Here is a 19,464-nt window from a genome sequence, read left to right as displayed (position 1 = left end):
TACCTCGAGGAGTTGATATACCCAGTACCCAGGGCCAAACCTCTTTACAAAAGGTCAGACACCATCAGTCAGAAAAATGGATGAGGATTAATCCCAGCAGTCATAGTCTGCAATACATCCCAATGTTCCACAATCTTCAACTCCTCGAAACGATACATATCCATAACCGCCGTATCATTCTGTCCTGGCGTAACAGACTTCACATGAACAAGTCCGTAGTCACCCCCGACGAAGGTCTGGTGTATTTCAAAGACCATCCCATCCGTCGAGTACAACGGGGTTAGAGCTTCAATAGCAGCTTGTCTTCCATCCAGGATGTTCGGGTTATGTTGGGTGTAGTTTTCAACGACGTATTTGTTGAATGCTTCCCCGACTTTCTTCTCGGTGTAGAATACGTGGGAAAAGTCCTCGAGGATGGCTTGTCGTTTATTTTGTAGAGCATATTGGTTGTCCTCGGTTGTGGAAGGTGAATGATGTCCTTGTATATAAGCGGCACAGGTAAGACCGAGGAGCGTGCTGGCGAACAAGGAAAGGCGGAGCGGAGACATATTGTCGATGATTATTAATTTTCTCAACTATAATGTATAGATGAGGGAGGCTGTCGAATGGGGCACTCCAATTATATATAAGCATTCCTATACCGTTCAACTCCCCCACATACCGATGCAAAGAGTCAGAATTCGGAACGGCTCGGGGTAGTCGGGGCCACCTCCCGAATGCAACAGCAGCCTAGTCCAAATATGCACATTAAATAGATGGTGACGAAGAGCACATAAACCGGCGACAAGAAGAATACATGAGGGTTCATTATTATCCAGCATGATTTGCGCGGATCAGCGTACAGCGGTTACTAGAGGAGGACGTGCCTCAACGGTTGGGAGCCGTCCTCGCAGGTACATCGATCTGATTCAGCTGCTTTGAAGTTGTATAGGACGTGGCATAGTCCTATCTGGCGCATGTGCATTTGGAGAACAAGCGCCGCATGGAGCTTTTGAAGTCCCCTCCAAAGCTCTAGGATTGCTTGTCTGGTCCCCCAGATATTCTGTGCGTCGGTGTGCTGTTATGGCCATTGCATCTGCGATCCTGATTTTGCTGCGTGTATGAGAAAGACTGTGATATCCTGCCCAAAATTTCAAAGGTTGCTGCTGCAGAGAAGACTTCGTCTGTGATTATGATCTCGTTACCTTTTCGTCTGAGAAGCACCTCCATGATGTCTACCCCATTGTATTTATTTGATGCTGCTGCACAAAGGACTTTCTCTGTGATTATGATTTCGTTGCCTTTTTGTTCGAGAAGTATCTCCATGATGTCTACCCCATTGTATTTATTTGATGCTGCTCTACAGAGGGCTTTATCTGTGATTATGGTTTCGTTGCCCTGTTCTTGGAGAAGAAGCTGTATGAATTGCACTCCGGAAGAGGTGTTTGGTATAGCTGCGCAGAGAACTTCATCTGTGATTTGTATCCCCTTGCCTCGTTGCTGGAGAAGAAGCTTTATGAATTGCAACCCGAAAGGCGCCCCTGACACATAAGTTGATCGAAGCATATTCTCTGTCGTCTGGGCCTGATACTGTTGTTCCTGAACATGAGTCATTGCAGCTTCCTCAACATTCTCAGGAGGGTTTAGCAAGGCGATGAGCACAGGATCTGTGATCTTGAACTCATTGCATCGTTGGTGAAGAAAGAAATTCACGGTAGCTGGCCAACAGTCGGCGTTTTTAATTATTGTGGCCAGTAAGTCCGCCATGACCTCAATGTTGTAACCCCTACGCTGGAGAACGTGCTCCAAGTTCTTCAAATGGTCCCAAACCTTTATTGTACCAATGTCCACTCCGTTATCCCTTCCAGCTTTGTCTCCAAGACCTGTGCTCATGGCTATTCTGGTTGCATGTGCAGCAGCTGTAATGTTCGCCTCTGAAATCCCAAAGCAGCGTCTTTCGAGAACCTTTTCCAAGTCTTCTAGGTACGGAGATTCCATATAGTATTGCAAGAAAAGGGTGTTCAGTGCCTCCAGGTTCATTATCAAATCTTGCAACGTGTTAAATCTCGATCGCTGACTGTGATAAATGTGTTCATCAAAAAGAAAGTAAACAACATCATGGATGACATCCTTTTCACTATTCTCATAATCGGGCCTTAGCATATCGGTGTCCCGTGCATCCGAAGACAGTCCAAGCAAGGCAAACACCCTGTCACGGGGGAGGCGCGCTTCACTCGCACTGAACTTTTGTAGGAGGGTATAAAGATCCTGGTTCATGTTCCACCATGTACCATTTCTTGATGGTCCAGGCATTATATCCAAGACCGCTTGGGATTGTGTATTCGGGATTATGTCAATTAACAAAGGGGCGAGGGGGAAGATGTGAGTCGAGACAGACTTTTGTCCACAGCACACCAAGCCAGCTCTTGCATTGGCAACTTCTTGCAAGATCCACACTCTCCTAAACCAAGGTCTGCTCAGAAGTTCCTCCAGACCTTGACGTTGTCGGGTTCGGAGGTCTGGATACTTGTCCTTCAAACGAGGCTGTACACTTGACCAGAGGTCTGCCCAGCGTGGGTCCGTTAGTTCCCACGCCCTACACGCATACCCGGTACTTTCCTTCTGGAGCTGGTGTAGCGAATCCAGAACCACATTCGTGTCGTATGTTGGGTGACCCAGCCAAAAGATGACTCTTTCTGCCTGCTTGTATATGTCTCCCATGTGTCGAACCTGATGTCCACGCTCTTTATGGTTGGCTTGGTCGATGCAAATACCATCCACCCATAGGATGCGATCCTCATCTTGAAGGCGAAGGTGCTGGAGCGCGAGGTATAAGTTTAGCGTAACCCCAAGAATCTTTCCGTTCATTTGTACCCTCTCCACAATTTCGGTAGAACCCCACGTATAGGAAAGAGTTTCGTATGAAATAGCGCTCTGCTCCGGGTAGAGCCATGCCTGGAAGAGCTCGCAGTGGATATCAGGCCCGTCCCCGTGGCAAAGACGGACGAGGCGAAAGGCTGGCCCATCCAGGTCGAGAGGTTCGTATTTGAACGAGTCCATTTTCTGATTGCGATGCGCATGAAGACACAATTTATCTGGTCGTATGGCTGAGGGCGTCGTCCAGATGGAGAGAGAAATGTAGTGATGAAGGAGATAACGATACGGTGTGGGTATGTGATAGATCTGCAGAGGTACGGTGGCTGTGTCATCTCAGCCTTGTCTTGTGTTTCCTATCACGGTATAGCCCAACAGCACTAATGCACAGTTTCGTAAATGTGTAATGTGGCTGTGTTGGATGGTGTCTATGTGCTCTATTGGATATAGACTCATGTTCAACGTTGATACACCTTCTTTCAAGCGGCCAAACAGAGACCCCACTAGACTCTGGAATAAAACCCTGTGAAGGATTATCCTCTTCTTGGGTAGCCTGTAGTATCGTATGCCTATCATACTGAGAGCCAGTCCGGGATGGGTTACTTATAGTAGACTTTATGGGCCTCATGAGAGCGAACTTGCTATTCAATAAGTAGCTCAGACATTCATATATGTACAGAGATGTAGGGAGCAGTTTACGAGAGAGTGACTGGCTATCTTGTATCTGTACTTATTCATTCACCTAATATACTCTGTCAAGGCTGAGAAGTGCTTAGTCAATCGCTATCAGGACGATGGTGAAGTGTGGAAATAGTGAATATATCGTGAATGGCATTTGTCAGATAGCTACAGACAATAGCAAACAAAGCAGATCGACCAGAACCACAACTTTCTCTCCACAACTTCTATTCTCCCATCCTCCTCTAGGGATATCCGCAATTACCACACGCTTTGAAAATGGACAACCTACCGCGATCTACAGGGATCTGTGCCCACTGTCAGACCCCAGCAACCAAAAGATGCAGCGGATGCCGTGGAGCTGCAGAGTACGACAAGGTGACCCCAGAGCCCACATTCTACTGCAGCTCAGCCTGTCAGACACAGCACTGGGGCGAACACAAGGTCAAATGCAAGCAGCTGCAGGCCCGCAAATCTCTTTCAAGGGCTGCCACACTCCTTCAAGCAATACTATATCGAATCCGTCTACACGCTCATATATTCCAATTCGCAACTGCCCATATTGACGGATCTAAAGTGACTTTGGACGACATTCAAAACGACAAATCAAAGGCATATCAGCCTCTGAAGGCCGTATGGATGAACATAAAGAGTGGCGACTACCAACGCGTGTTCGATGCAATTATCATGATGAACGCTTGTGCAGAAGCTGTAATGTTTCTTTATGGATTCATTAGACCCATCCTATCGGGTAGAGGAGTCACCAAGGCCCTGTTTGATTACTCAGAGCTCTACTGACTTTACAGACCTTTGCTCTAGGATCGAGGAGCTTACAGTTAGTGTTCATAACGTGAGGCTTTCGATCGAGAGATCTGATGGCTTTCCACTTATTGAGACTGGAAGCCACATCATCTACCGTGTCGTGCTGAAGAGTGGCGAGACATGGGCAATGGACCCGTCTGGAGCGCAGTATGGATTCTCAGAATGTCTCTATACATGGAGTGATTTCGAAAAGTACAGGATAGGAAAAGTTCATTTTGAGAACAGTCTTGGGTACCACCGTGGAGAGATGAGTCGGTTCAACGGGTATGGCTTGGATGTTTCGGACATGGTACTGTTGGACCTTACCTCGGCCCTCGACGAGAAGATCCCTGCACTTGCGAACGTTTATGGTGGCATGTTGAACCTGATTCTGCAGGGATCAGATGCCACGTTTCAGAAAGCGAAGAACGAGCTGCTTGATCAGTTGAGTATTTGCGTCAATCGTTGTTTGGACGAAATTTACGCTCCTGAACGCGTGGCTAAGAAATCCCGCATGGCAAGGAAGACTGATGCTTAGAGATGCATTCTTTGCTCGTGAGTGCAAATAAAGTCCGTATGGGAACTCCTTGTCACCAGCTGCTGTGCCGGTATGAAACGCTGGCAATTCGCTAACCCAACCATGCCTCCTGATAGTGCTTCCAGTCTCGACTAGCCAGAATTATACGGATGAAGAATTCTTATCTATTTCGGTTGGGATCTTTCACTGCGATACGTTCCGAAGCCAGAGACTGGGATGTCATTGAAGACCAGATCAGCTGGACCGGCTTTTTGAATGGACGAATCTGTTTATGCTCAGAAGATACTACTACAATTTAACTTAGTTTTCTAACTTTCTTCTTTCCTGTTTCTTGTTTGTAATGACATATGATTTGGTTTAGCTATGGTACTCGTAGATCGAATACAAAGCAGCTAGATAATAAACCCTAAGATCCTCCACGTGGCTTGAGGCTTATCACGAAATAGGTAGAGGGTTGCTCGCAGATGTCCAGATATCTTTCCCAACTAGATGGGGGTAGTACCTTTCGAGTATCAATTCCCTGCGAGCCCTGTACAACAGGGATTTATGTTACTGTCAAACCTGCGCGAGTACTTTGAGTCATGAAACGTTTCAGTATTAATTTAATCTATATATTCCACATCACTAGATGTGTGGATGCATGTTATGGTGTATATTGAGGTGGGCTCGGTCCAGAGCTGTCACGACCCTTCCTCGGAGGCACCTCGTCCTCCTCATCAGAGCTCCCCGTAGTGACCCTCGAGGCCAACGAAGCAGCAATACTCGACCGGGTTTCCGAGTGTCGAGAACAATGTCTTTTCTCATCGTTTACATTAGCACAATCCCTGCCCCGTAGGGAAGACGGCCCAGCGTCCAATTCAGCTATCCCAGACCCCGGCAGTTCATAAATAGCACAGGAAGAGTCTGAAGGCAATTCAGGCTGGCGTTCCCGACTACCATCAAGCTCTCCTGGTCTGCTACAAGACGCAAAATCCGAATTACTTAAGGTATCTGAGAGTTGGACACCTTTCTCGGACTTCACAGCCCGCCGCTTCCTTATGAATATGTATGCGGCTGCGATAATCAGAATGGCACCTGTCCCGGTACCAACTCCGATTCCTGCTTTTGCTGCTGTTGATAAACCTGACTTCTTGTCAAGTAAATCTCCAAAGGCTTTGTTCAAGTAGGAGTCGATGGTGACTATATCCGTATCGGACGCGATTATGTTGGGCCCGAATTTAGCTTGATAAAGTGAGAATTGTCCCCTTTCGTAATCGACGGCTAGATATGCTTCTTGGAAGAAGACTCGGCCGATACGTTGTTCATCATTTGTATTAGCTCGTTTGACTGGGAGGTAGGGAAGTGGGGCGTCGGAGTAATTGGGAGATAGATTTGGATAAGAATAGGTGAGGGAGTGGTCGAAGGCCTGGAATGGGATTGTTATATTGACGCTTTGAGAAGAGTCGGGGAGGTCCGAGATTGAAAGTGTGATTGATATGTTCATGGCAAGGACTCTTTCACGCAGTGATGTATCATTACCGTAGGTATAAAAGCCTAAGCTATCATCGTAGGTGAGGTTGAAAGCCTCGCCAAAGGTATCAAAGGCGTCACTGGGTAACCAGAGGTAACTCGTTGAGGAGTCGAGGGTGAAATATGTGCCACCCCCTGGCTTCAAGGGAATTATATGGTCGTCTATATGGATTTTATCGTCGGGCTCGGTTCCAGAAGAAATTGATATGGTATTAAGTGACACGACAGGGGCGGCGTTTCTGCTGAGATGGAATTTCGCGTTGTTGTTATAGAAGCGAGCCCGATCCACACCCCCAATGGTGAGAGATGCCGGTGCACCCTTCAGCCCTGTGCACTAATATCAGTGATGGCCTCATGAGAATTGTGAAATGGGTGGCGTACGGTAATAAGCGCCAGCAGTGTAGCCATAACTACCACTGGGAGCAAAGCTGTCGTTTATATACGCGGTTTCCATGACATTTAAGCTAAAGTAGTCGTTATGGCCACTTTGGCTTATGCCCAGTCCAAGCAACCCGACCCATGTGTCTGTATTATTTATGATCCCGATCGTCTGTTCGGTGACTGGTCTATAATCCACGTATATTGTATCATTCCCAGAGTATGCTTCGATTGAAGGATCTGAACCTTGACGTCTCCATGTTGTCGACTCGCTGGTGTTAAAAAGCCCACCTCGCTTTTTGGAACAGTCTGCTACCGAAGCTAGCTTTTTCTGTCAGTTCACAATAGGTAATAGTCGGACATTGAGCGAATTTAGGGAATCTGCTTGCTAGGAAATGAGGATATCACATACAGTTCTTGCAGCCACTTCCTCCAATAATCCATGTCTTTGTATCCACTGTACTTGGGAATAGAGAGACTGTTTTCAACTTTGACCCGACCCAGATGTTCACACTGTTATTTGTGAGTCGAAGTGGGCATTAGAATGTTAGAAGTAGTCTAACTTACGCACTCCAAGTTCCATCATTGCCGTACCTACGCAAGGGAGTAATTAATAAAATAACACGTGAAAGGGCAGCTTACTTCCAAGGACAAACGTACCAATCGACATCCACTTCCACAGAGGCAGGATCAGACTCTGGTTCGGTCTCGGCAAGACAGAAGGGCAGTCCGACCAGAAGAGCTATGCCCAAGAAGCTCTTCATGACTCATTGGCGTCAGGACATTGAAAACATAAAGCTTCAGATGTTTTTTAGTTGAAAATCAGGTACTATTCGGCGAGACAGAGTCCAGACATAAGTAAACTAGATAATCGGGGTTCTGGCCCTCAAAGGGGTTCTGGTATGGGGGTGGAGATGAAACCATGGTACAGAATGAAGCGCCAAGCATATATGGAACTGAAATTTTCCAACGTCGGCCCCATTAGGAAGGTCGAATACTGTGATGATTGGCCTTGTTCTCGAATCCAATGCCAAATCTGGGAGGGTTACATTGGCAAAAGCCGAACATTCGGAGTCACCGATTGGTCGATCACTTTAGTCGAGCCTTCGCTTGCCTTCAGTCATTTCCAGTACTTATGCAGTTGTCCTCTGGTGTGCATTACAATGGGTACGTTTCTCTACAACTATATTCTCTTGAGATTAAGCTTTTCAGAGCAACGATTGTAATCATTAATGCCGAAGCCATGTCAACATATTCAGACCTCTCGAACGCCAAGGCTGGCCAGGCTGCAGCTTTTTCACAGCATGATGGAGTATTATTGCCCTGCCACATGGCCGTCTTCAGGTTGTGACCCACTTGGAGTCCTAGTCAACGAATGAAATCCCTGAGAGCCAGTTCTGGAAGTTGTTGCCCTGTCCATTAGATCCACTAACCCTACTGTGGCCCACGCTCAGCTCGCCACAAACGTTTCATGCCATACGTTATCTCCCCTTTGGTACCGGTTTTCCAAGTGATGCATTGTGCCGAGTACCCCTAGCCCGCTCACCAAAGCTCTCTAGCGAGTTCATCCAGTTAACGCCTGTCAACAAATCATGGACAGCGCCACTTTATATCGAAGCAGTGATGTTGATTTGGCTCATTATATGCCTATTAAAGTCATATGCGCTGACAGCCATAAGTCTCCTCAGTATAGTGTTATGTGATTGATATAGTGAAACTCACCGCAACATATTTTCCCGAACAATATCGGGTGGGATATTTCACCAACGAAGAAGCAGTATAGAGGGTCAAGTGGTCGATTATACGCACCAGGAGCATGGAGGAATACAGAATTACTCAACGCTCAACGTTAAACAGAGCAGTTCTGCAGCTGATAAACCAAGCAGAAGTGGGTCATTTAAGCCATCAGATCTAATCTTGCCAAGGGTCTATGCTGAAGATCCCTGGGCATCATCCGAGAAGGGCAGGGGCACCTAATCCAGGCCTACAGACGGTAGGTTGGGGCGCACCATCCGATGTGGGGGATTTCCCCATTGAATTTAAGAGGTACTCGGTAGTCCTGTGTGTGTACCCGACTCCGCATCTGTTCCATTACACCTATTTGGCCTTGGTTCCGCATGCCGCAAGATAACCCCAACCAACTTTATATATTTATCTGGAGCTAGGTCAAACAAATTTACAGAGAACACGAACATAGACTTCCATTCTCTGGAACCTGCGCATGCACTTGAAAGGTTATAGGTCACATGCACAATATTCGACAATCATTATTATTCTAACTATAATCCTTAACATACGATGAAATCCTGATGCCGATATCAGCACCACAATTTGCGAACCACATACTAACTATTTAATCGTTTTAGATAACCATATTGAAACCCATACTACTTCTTTACTCCTGTTCTAATGGTGATCTCACTGAGAGTCGGAAATTAAATCCATAAATACCCTCGAACGTTTATTCGGTTGGCAACGAAAGGTGAGCCATTGGTTCGATTATACGAGGTAAAAGCTGGGACACCGAAACATACAACCTTAAATCCACTACCGTGTGGAGATATACCGAGAAAGTATGATCATATGTCGAGCAGCAAACGAAAACCTCGAAGGAAATTCTAAACTTATGGATAATTTGAAACAACAGACACAGCTCAATCGAGTAGTACGAAATCAAGATGGAGATTCAAGAGGAACACTGTCCTTGCATTCTACACCTCTATCTAAGCGATTCCTGATGGATCTAAGGGCCTGTGCCTTATAGAAACAGCGAATATCGCGGAACCCTCATAGCACAAGATTACTGTCATGGACTTTAAGTGGATAACTACCCGCGAATCACTTCTATTGTATGTCTGTGTTTACCTGTTCTATTTTATTTGTTAGGTTTAGTATCCTCGCTGGTTTACCTTCACGCTGTTTACCCTTTTTTTGTTTTAAACTATCTAAAACTATCTAAACTTGACCCATTGCGACATTATAACCCCACTGCCGAGACAGTTAACGTATAACTAAAAACAGGTTTAGTTACCCTGTTATGTTGTACCAAACGTATACTTTTCCGTATTAGTATATCAGGTTAAGACCAGCCAGAAATCGCCGTATGTCCTGTGATAAAGTGGTACTCCAGTGTAGAATATTTTTGTTGATCGAATTATAAACGGTTCTTGTGTAGAAACTTTTGCGACTTTGTCTATAATAAGTCAGACTAGCTCAGGGCCGCTTTTTTCTCCGTTAATGGCCCGGAAGCATCTCTAGTGGAGTAAGAATTTCTGATGTTTTATTAAGAGTCTACTCCTAAAGGGAACAATTGACAGCATTTCAATTATATCATCGGGCAATGGAACTGAAGAGTTGCCTGCCCTGTACATCATTCAACTCGGCTACGGACTGGCGGGTGCTACAGTAGTATTGGAATCAAGTTATTGTGTTATGTGCCGTTCCTACAAATCTCCCTGTTTAATCAGGCTACTTTGGACTAAATTGAGTCGGTATTATACATTCATGGATCGGCATCATAGACTTATGGGGGCTTCATAAAGTTAAACCTGGTATAGTTAGTAATATAAAGACCTATACACACCAGCACTTGCAAGTATGACTATACTATGTGATTATAGTAAATTTAATTGACTTCTTTACACGATCTTTGTAAAGAAAGAAAGAAAGAAAGAAAGAAAGAAAGAAAGAAAGGGAAGTTCCATGTAAGTAGATGAATCTTTTAAGCCACGGTCAATTTTCATTATATAGCTAGACGGCTGGCTCACTAGTTACAATGAATCTCTGCAGTTCATATTAATAATAGGCTAGCAAAGCTCCCACATCTCCCCTCCACGTTGAGATTCATCATAAAACACCGGATAAAGAGGATAGGTCAACTCATCGTCGGTAGGCTTCCACCCAGAGTCGTTCTGCTCGGCTCCGGCATTATTGGTCTCATTCTCACTTCCCCTGTAGTCGAGACTGATTCCACCAGCGAGGAACGACTCAAACCAGATCCGAATTCGCTGCTCTTTGGCCACTTCAGCTAGTCGACCGCTAAAGTCTTGATACCCGAGCGGGAATTCTTGTTCATTGTTATTATCATCCAGGCGGACTACGGAGATCTCGACATGGTCGTCGGGGATCATGACCGTTCCGTCGGGCTTGCCCACGGCTCGGATGCGGAATCGGGTGCGGATGATGCTAGAGAGGCGGATCCAGTGGTAGTCTCCTGGCGGCTTGGCCCAGTACTTGTCTGGAGAGCGCCTGTTGCGGATACAGAAGAGGTTTCCAGAGATGTAGTCTGCTGTTTCTATATTGGGAATGATAGGGGTGAGGGTCTGGCTATCCCAGTCGGGTAACGCGTGAAGGGTGACTCGTCCTTGCAGTCGCTTGAGTGGGTTACCGCTTTGGTCGTTGGTGATCACTGCCGTTCGGTTGTTGATGGCGATGATTAATTTTGCGAGTTGATCTTTGCTGCTGTTGTTGTCTTGTGCGGTCCATGACCACATCTGGGGGGAGATGCGTTGGACATGTTTGAAGGGCGCTTGCGGATTGACGCCACTCGGGTTATCCTGGATAATGCGGAAGAGGGAGTCGGAGGTCTCGCGATCAGGCGTGATAATCAAGGTCCGTGTTTTATGGACACCAAGGCTGCCAAGATTGCTGCTGGATGAAGTGGGATCATAGTTGACAGCTAGTGTATAGAATGGCATGTTGACAAACAGTCAGGAAATTTGATCACTTGGTGATATTCATAAGGGGGTCTTCAGCCCGATCTTATAATTAAGATAGATACAGAGCATACCAGAGTCTGCGTCTTGCATCGGAGTGATTTGCGACTGTAACATAGTGGTTCCGTCAACGAAAACGGACATGACAATCGACGGTAGAGCAAAACTTGACAAAACAAGGTTTGACAGGTGGGGATGACAGCAGGTAGAAGGTATGACCGTTTCATTTGATCATTCCAGCTGTCTACAAGCCCATTTCTCCGATTCTATGATTCTATGAGCCTATGAGCCTATGAGCCTATGAGCCTATGAGCCTATGAGCCTATGAGCCTATGAGCCTATGAGCCTATGAGCCTATGAGCCTATGAGCCTATGAGCCTATGAGCCTATGAGCCTATGAGCCTATGAGCCTATGAGCCTATGAGCCTATGAGCCTATGAGCCTATGAGCCTATGAGCCTATGAGCCTATGAGCCTATGAGCCTATGAGCCTATGAGCCTATGAGCCTATGAGCCTATGAGTCTATGAAACTATGAGTCTATGAGCCTAGGAGTCTATGAGTCCATGGTTCAATAATGCTGCTATGCGGATGTGGTTGACTCACCGGAGAATGTTGTGTAACATGGTTGCATGCAGCAATTATCCATGACTGCTACATTCCGCAATCGTGGATTCTTGAAGACGCGTAGTACCTCACTCAACCATTTCAAATCTATTCTTTCCTTACCTTGGCCGAGTCAGCTTCTGCATGACCACGAAAAGCAGTATATATCCTCACATACACTTCAAACACTCACTACAGCTTAATTACAGCAATGTCTTCCAATCCGGTCACGCTTCTACTCCACCCAAACACGCGCTGTGACATTAGCGCCACCGCTTGCGCCCATCGATACCAGCGTGTGACTGTCGAAGTTGATGGAAACACGACCACCTTTGCTGGAGGAAGCAGCCTGAACCGACTACCCATGAGACTGCCGGATGGTCGTACTGAGCATTACACTTTGGACGCCAAACCCTACGAACGAACGTACACATTGAAGTTCGAATCGGAAAATCCAGACGGCTCGTGGCGGCCGTCTGTTCAGGATCCGGTCTACATTAGGAGGGGCTCGTCGATGACATACACACTACATGCGGAGGATGGGGAGGATGGAGATTATAGGGATATCTCGCTGGTTTTGGTTCTTACACCCTAGAGAAACGGTACGCAGGAATGGGATTATATGTTAGTCCATCAGAGTCAGATTTAAGTTTGATGTATCCATACCGCTGGGCTAGTTCAATATCCTGTGATGCTTGCAGCACTCCAGGCTTCGCACTGAATTGCTTGTCTACTTGTACTCCTAACTGAAGAAGCTACGGAAAGAATAAAGCGAGCCACTTTCTCGATCAAATTAGAGCTGCACTGGCACATGATTATGGACTAATAAAGGCATGTTGCCGGAATACTAGAGAGACAACGAAAGACAAAAAGGGAAGTATGAGATTATAGATTTTTAGATATAGAACTAACATATAGAGCCATCCACGAACAAAAAAGAGATACCGAACTCGTAGTGTCAACCAATGTCACGTAAAGTATTGTCCTGTTCGCAGATAAATATCTTGCCTTTTAAGCCACTAGAAGCAGAGTCCACCCCGGCTCCCGCCTTGGAGCTTGGATAGACCATTGGTCGTTGTACACCCAGCATGACTGACAATTTGTTAGTGATGAGCATCTGGATCAATGGAATTTACACTGACCGTTCCGGCAGGGTTACCCTGTACACCGACACAATCACTCTGCTGACTACATTGCTGAATACAGTCCCGGATTGGCTGGAATAGCTCTTGACCCACAAAAGAATCAATTTGAAAGTCGCATTTCTTTTGGAACTTTTTACCGTTGACAAGCAAATCTTGTTGCGTGCAGCTATCAGTGCAGAGGTTTGCACCCCCGTTGCCCCAACACGCTGGATCTGACGCAGCCTTGCACTGTGCTAGCTCACCCTTCAGGGCATCCTTTTCTCTGGTGCATGTTTCCTGAGCCTTGGTTACAGCTTCTTGGACTTCCTCTTCACATTGATGGGCAGGGGAGATGAAATTGGTCTTCGTGAGTAACAGGGAGTTCACTCTGTAGGTTGTGTCGCCGCTGGTATCTGTGGATAGGTGGCAGAGACGACTCGAAGGGTTCCATCCGGCAGCCGCACAGGATGGATTCGCTGCACAGAGGGTGGCGCACAGGTCGGCTGTTGCAGCGGGTAGTCCGGCAGCAATGTCGTAAAGGCGAGGGTATTTGCCGCATGCGTATTCAAAGTCGATGTTGCCGACTTTCTCGATACCCGAGGCGTGTGGATTGGGGCAGCATTCAGTTCTACTATTCTTCGCTGCCGTTGGCATGTCGCAGGAACATGAGGATGGATCCGGAGTGAGACATGTGCTTGACACCAAGGCAGCAGTGGCTAACAGAGTAGAGATTGTTGATTTGATCATGTTGAAGAGGGATGTCAAAGGAGCAGTAGAAGAATATCGAGCTTGTCAATGTGGTTATCTTCGGTAGGCTCAAGCCATCTTCTATATGTAAGTTTAACAGTAGAGTGTATATTTGTTATCTGCATAACCCGTTTCATGTAGGCCTCTGATGTTTTACCTCCTGCATGCGGATGGTGACATCAACGAGCTCGAGTCGATGACCTCAAAATACTTCTAGCTAATTCGAAATTGATATTTACTTGCTGAAAACAGTATTATCGTACGTGTTGGTATCCAGCTGTTAAAACCTGGTTCAACTACGAAAATGTGAGAGTTTGGTTATACTCTTATAGCATAACCTCCGTTGACACCACATTTCCGATCAATAGGGCTACATGACGTACACATTGACAGCAGGGTAGTATGCGCAATGCAACGTAGGGTGTTCCAGTACATGTATGTATCATAGATTTTTAAGACGTAGCAGAAACAACGTCAGTCCAAGTTAAACAACAGACAAGACGTCATGAAACACAGTAGACTATTAAATATATCTAACTTTAAATGCCGAGCTATGATGCCTGGGTGTACATAAATCCATGTATATATGCAAATCTGAGGACGGAAGACCTGCAAGAATACTGAACCATGAAAACTGAACGTACTGTTATCCTCCCCTGGCTTCTATCAGCGAGCCTGGCCCTTGCTCAAACCTTTGTTCCTAGGGCTGGGCCCGATCCTGCACTCGGCCAGGCAGAATACGACCGATTCTGCCCCAGCCAAAATGGCACTATAAAGACGCTTTCACCCAGCTCCAGTGTCGTAGTGCACTGTGACGCTATACCACGGCTACCGGTGTTGGGCGACCGCGAATGGACAGCATCAATGGAAGACTGTGGTCTTTGGTGTGAGAACATGGGTACTGCTTGTATGGCCAGCTTTTGGGACCCGAGAGACGGGGCATGCTACTGGTCTGGGGCTCAAGCTGTCGAACCGAGGACTAAGTATGTGTCATTGGTTCAAATGACATCCCTGGACTCTTGTGATAAGGAAAAGGAGCAGTGTTTCAAAGCCAAGGCCCAGTGTCTTAATGATAAGGCAGCATGTTTGAAAGCCAAAGGGGAGTGCGAGAAGCGAGAACAAACATGTTTAAGAGACAAAAAGAACTGCGAAGGGAGAGAACAAACATGTTTAAGAGACAAAAAGAACTGCGAGGCCAGAGAAGCAAGCTTGAGGCGAGATTTACAAGCACGTAACAGGGAAATAGCGAGGTTCAGGGAGCGGACTCCTTGTATGTGATATCTTTACCGCTCAAAAGCATTATCCTGACTGACATTCTGCATAACACAGGCAATGCCGTCCATGGCCAAGGCCGGATTGTTGGCAACCGGATATTCAAAATTTTGTGTAATCATCGTACGCTTTCCGACGCTGCGTTCAAGTTATTAATAGCTGATTATGGTGCAGATCACGGACCATACCCATATCGTTGGTGGCCTTCGACGAATATGTGGGAATGTATTGAGGCATGCGCAAATGACAACAACTGCGTTGGCGGGAACTGGCTCGCGGCTCCTGCTGCTAATTTTCCGGGTAATCATTGCTACCTCAAAAGTACCGGTGGTCACTTAGGGGCCTTTAATAACCATGCAAACGCACACTCTTGGCTGAAAGGCGGCGTTATCTGATACTGTATTTACTTCGCATTGGCAGGACAAATTGTTTGTTTGGTGAACATTTGTGGGCACAAATCCATATTGGTGACATCAGATACTCCCCAGTTAAGCTACCGATAGCATGATTTTGTCTAATGATGAGAGCTATGAGTTTGGAGCTAGAGTGACATGACTGGTGATTATATTCTTCTCTATATAATCCTCGAAAACTAGAAAACCAGTACATACGACCATAGGGTGTGGAGAACAGGGCTCCCCGTCCGCTCAGCCGTACTTAAGCCACACGCCGGGAGGTTAGTAGTTGGGTGGGTGACCCCCAGCGAATCCCTCCTGTTGTATGTTTTTATATAAATTTTTGCCAATTGTTCGTCTCCATATCCTGCTGGACTTGTTCCTCTCAACGTAACCGGCAAGTGGCTGAATGAGGCAACCTGGGTGGGTCAACGGGCGAGATTTCTAGGCGTCTGGCTTTTATGGAAGCGGTTTAACTACTCACGACCACAAAGAATGGTTGAAACCTCACGAATTTGGTTTGTACAAGTGATAAATATGTCATAGGTTATATATGACTCATACAATAAAGACATCTGCAGCATTTGTAAAGCTGCACGTGTTTTCGTATTTTTCAAGGCAGGCAAGAATTTTATATCAACTACCGGAGCAGCCACACACCACAGTGGTCACGAGACGCTCTCGAATCGCCGGAAAAGACAACATATTTACGGCGAATATTTGCAAATGCCCCTCGTGGATACTGTGCTTTGCAATTGGAATTATCGTATTGGTAAACTCTGTTGCTCGTATTTGTTGTCGATCATTGGGCTAGCGGTTTGGCAGGCAGCAGTACATATAGTCTCATTCCCACTTGACTAACTAACCATAGAACACTGTTAACATCTTATTCCCAACATATGATGCTCAGCCTTGCGCGGTGATTACAGAGTCCTTACAAAAGGCTCTTCTGTGCTACAAATCTTCTCCATGACACACAAGGTGTAGACATATATACACGATGCCATGGAGCTAACCGTTGGACAAGTCTCTGGTATAATCAATTTTGGCGTTGCTATTGGTAAATACTCACTTGGCAACATGCAACACGAAGAATTAACTGATTTATGAAGTCGGTATTACCCTCCCACTAGGTATAGCCTACATCCTGAGCTGGCAGCTCCCCAAGGAGAATAATGCCATTACCTGGTAGGGATTCTTTCTAGAGACTCTCGAAACCACCCCTCGGTGCTATGCTGAGAAAAAAGAAACAATAGGTCTGTAGGCACGCGCGTCCTCCAAGCAACCACATGGCCATCCCTCATAGGAGCAGACAGTACTGCGTCGAAGCGAGTCAGTTGGCTTGTGTTCTGCCTTGGGTGGGCGATCACCGTTGGCCATGTGCTCGTCAGTATTGCCGGTATCATTACCCCCCTTGGACTTCACGATCGAATCAAGCCCGCCGCGTCTACCTCGGTGCCCTTTGTCTATGTGCCAGATCGGTCGCCTTACGGCCTAGGAACTCCACCTCGCCCCGACGCACCATTTTCACGAAGTTGTGGGGGATCGGGCTGGGTTGTTTGTCCTGGATCCAACGGGACCGATGCGTACTTCCTCGTCAACAAGACGATCCATGATATCATCCCCAATAATGGCACCTATTCCGCCCGACTTCCCTACAACCTGACACAGATCTTCTCGAGCGCTACCTCGGGGACGAACAATACGGTATCCGGGCCCTTTGACATCCAATACCGACAGGTATTCCCGACAGCCATGACGCAAGTGGATAATGGCGAGCCATATATAGTTGGCTCATACCGGGTGATGGATAGCCTTATCCTACACGATAAGATCGAAGCGATCGAGGGACTCATCGTCGACAGTACCAGGGGCGGACTGGGATATCGCAACCACACAGTGCCGGCGAATCTTCCGACGGGGGGACGCTGGACGGAGGATATCACTTGGCTGCAGCCACTGATAGAATGTGTGAACACCAATCTCAGCATACGATACACGCTAAACTACACGGATTATAATGGCAACAGAGTTGAATCGCACAACGTGCGCCTCAAAGACAACGGCGGGTTCTTCAACCTTCCGCTTAAGGGTCCAAGGTACAATATAACCGATATACAGGCAAACCCTGACCTGCATACTCGAGCAACACAGCTGGCGTTTTTTCATAACAACATGTTAATGTGGGCATTGGGGCTCGCTAGCTCTAATATTAGCGGTCCTCGCAATGTTACATCGAGGACGGAATACCCTCTGGTCATAAACGGGACCACATCTGGTGACCAACACAATGCCTACAGGCCGGACTCGATCCAGATCCCTGGGAGCGACGGCCTATTCATAAATTCGGACCTTAATACCACGAATGACTTGTGGAGCTTCCAAGACACGACTCTGATGTGTCGCGGATTGCTTTCTCAGTACACCTTGGACCCTCTTGATAATGCCACAGTGGGCATTGACTGTGGACTGCTCCAGGCCGCGCCGCGACGGTTAGATGGTGCGGATCCTCGTGTCTATGACGCAGGCTCGGAGTGGGAGCAGGATATGTATATGTGCGCGAGTGCTGTCGAGGCATCGATCAAAACCGTGGAGTTTACTCTTAATGGAACCTCCACGCTGGAGGATCTTACTGTGTCCAGCGTGAAAGATAAGGTCTACAAATCGCAGGATGCGCAGCCTTTATGGGCGATTGAGATCACCGGACAGCCAAACACGGTGGCTGCTCCTCTGTGGGGTCTTATTAGCCACGAATATGCAGCTGCGGAGAACCTCATTACCATAAAATCGGAGAAGCTCCTCCTTCCACCGTCATACCCATACAGCGCCACCGTTGTCAACGCAAGGGACAGTCTGGCTGCCAGCTATGCTCCCATGGCGGCCCAACATGTAGCCCTCGGCGAGAGCTTTTTGGGGCAAATCACCTCAAGGTGGACCCTGGATGTGCCCATCGCAGACTACACAGGAAAGTCCAATTTTGCGCTGTCGCGACGCTGGCAGCAGCTATCAGCCGGTGGTGAGCAGGGCGCTGCTACCAATTTGAAGTTGATCCTCACCGACATCCTGGCAACGGCGACAATCGGCTCGCAGACTCCTATCGGTCTCAGTGGTAGCGACACCGGTCGTCTCGGAGGCTCACTGCCTTCTGGTGACAAAATGGTCCGCATTGAGCCTTTCCAGCGGAAGATCGAGTACAATCTTGCATACGCCGTACCAGCGTTCATCACGTTAGCCTTGTGGGTCGTCGTGCTAGTTGCCTTCTCCATTGCGTTGATCGGCTCCCGCTTCTCTTTTTCGAAACTGCGACAGCAGCTGAACTTGAGCTCCGTTGGGCGCCTGTACACAAATTTGGTATATCCAGATGTGTGCGAGGTTGGTGCGAAGACAGAGACCTGGATCGAACAAGCTGGTGGGCTCAAGTTTCAACTGGATCGTAAGGGTGAAAGCGATCCCGAGGACCCGTCAGCTGAATCTCAGCTCATAGAAGAGCAACAGAGCCATGAGACATCGTCAGAATAGTTCAACTTGAGTGTGTCTGAGATTCCGTAAGCGTAACTTCTAGCCTAGTTGATTGAGCCGCATGCATTAGTATCAATATATCCCGAAACCTTATACATTAGTCTATAGGCTATAACTTTTCGAGTACGTCGAACTTGAACACATATGGCTTCTACTAGTTAGTATGCATAAACACTTGTGTGTCTGAACGTAAAGCCAAAACCTTTGGGTTGAAATCTATAGTATAAATCTCTGCCTAGCGTGTCAAGCTGTACATCGAAGAATAGTAGGTATTGAAGTTGAGCGCTTTATTCTCAATATATAATTTCTAATCTCGCTGACCGAAATCTCG

General features: G+C 47.0%; 6 protein-coding genes across 6 annotated transcripts; 3 read left to right on the top strand and 3 right to left on the bottom strand.

Moving 5' to 3' along the window:
- Positions 1-673: 673 nt before the first annotated feature.
- AO090038000475 (HET domain-containing protein) lies at positions 674-3,039 on the bottom strand (the record flags this gene model as incomplete). The annotated part of the gene is made up of 2 exons (XM_023238274.1): positions 674-729; positions 1,185-3,039. 2 exons carry the CDS (start codon positions 3,037-3,039, stop codon positions 674-676), a joined length of 1,911 nt encoding a protein of 636 aa, XP_023093151.1.
- Positions 3,040-3,810: 771 nt separating this feature from the next.
- Positions 3,811-4,350, top strand: AO090038000476 (zinc finger MYND domain-containing protein; the record flags this gene model as incomplete). The annotated part of the gene is made up of 2 exons (XM_023238273.1): positions 3,811-4,304; positions 4,338-4,350. The coding sequence occupies 2 exons, from the start codon at positions 3,811-3,813 to the stop codon at positions 4,348-4,350; spliced, it is 507 nt and encodes a 168-aa protein (XP_023093152.1).
- A 130-nt stretch (positions 4,351-4,480) lies between these two features.
- AO090038000477 (uncharacterized protein) lies at positions 4,481-4,870 on the top strand (the record flags this gene model as incomplete). The annotated part of the gene is made up of 2 exons (XM_023238272.1): positions 4,481-4,500; positions 4,579-4,870. 2 exons carry the CDS (start codon positions 4,481-4,483, stop codon positions 4,868-4,870), a joined length of 312 nt encoding a protein of 103 aa, XP_023093153.1.
- Positions 4,871-10,363: 5,493 nt separating this feature from the next.
- AO090038000479 (uncharacterized protein) lies at positions 10,364-11,454 on the bottom strand (the record flags this gene model as incomplete). Its single annotated transcript, XM_023238271.1, has 2 exons — positions 10,364-10,475; positions 10,580-11,454. The coding sequence occupies 2 exons, from the start codon at positions 11,452-11,454 to the stop codon at positions 10,364-10,366; spliced, it is 987 nt and encodes a 328-aa protein (XP_023093154.1).
- A 1,633-nt stretch (positions 11,455-13,087) lies between these two features.
- AO090038000480 (PAN domain-containing protein) lies at positions 13,088-13,947 on the bottom strand (the record flags this gene model as incomplete). The annotated part of the gene is made up of 2 exons (XM_001825346.3): positions 13,088-13,168; positions 13,219-13,947. The coding sequence occupies 2 exons, from the start codon at positions 13,945-13,947 to the stop codon at positions 13,088-13,090; spliced, it is 810 nt and encodes a 269-aa protein (XP_001825398.3).
- Positions 13,948-14,574: 627 nt separating this feature from the next.
- Positions 14,575-19,133, top strand: AO090038000481 (uncharacterized protein; the record flags this gene model as incomplete). The annotated part of the gene is made up of 7 exons (XM_023238269.1): positions 14,575-15,217; positions 15,277-15,342; positions 16,109-16,132; positions 16,267-16,445; positions 16,544-16,595; positions 16,727-16,802; positions 16,871-19,133. 7 exons carry the CDS (start codon positions 14,575-14,577, stop codon positions 19,131-19,133), a joined length of 3,303 nt encoding a protein of 1,100 aa, XP_023093155.1.
- Between the last annotated feature and the right edge of the window lie 331 nt (positions 19,134-19,464).

This window comes from Aspergillus oryzae, chromosome 6, assembly GCF_000184455.2.
Source record: "Aspergillus oryzae RIB40 DNA, chromosome 6".
Lineage (NCBI taxonomy): Eukaryota > Fungi > Ascomycota > Eurotiomycetes > Eurotiales > Aspergillaceae > Aspergillus > Aspergillus oryzae.
This window is presented reverse-complemented; position numbering and strand designations above follow the sequence as displayed.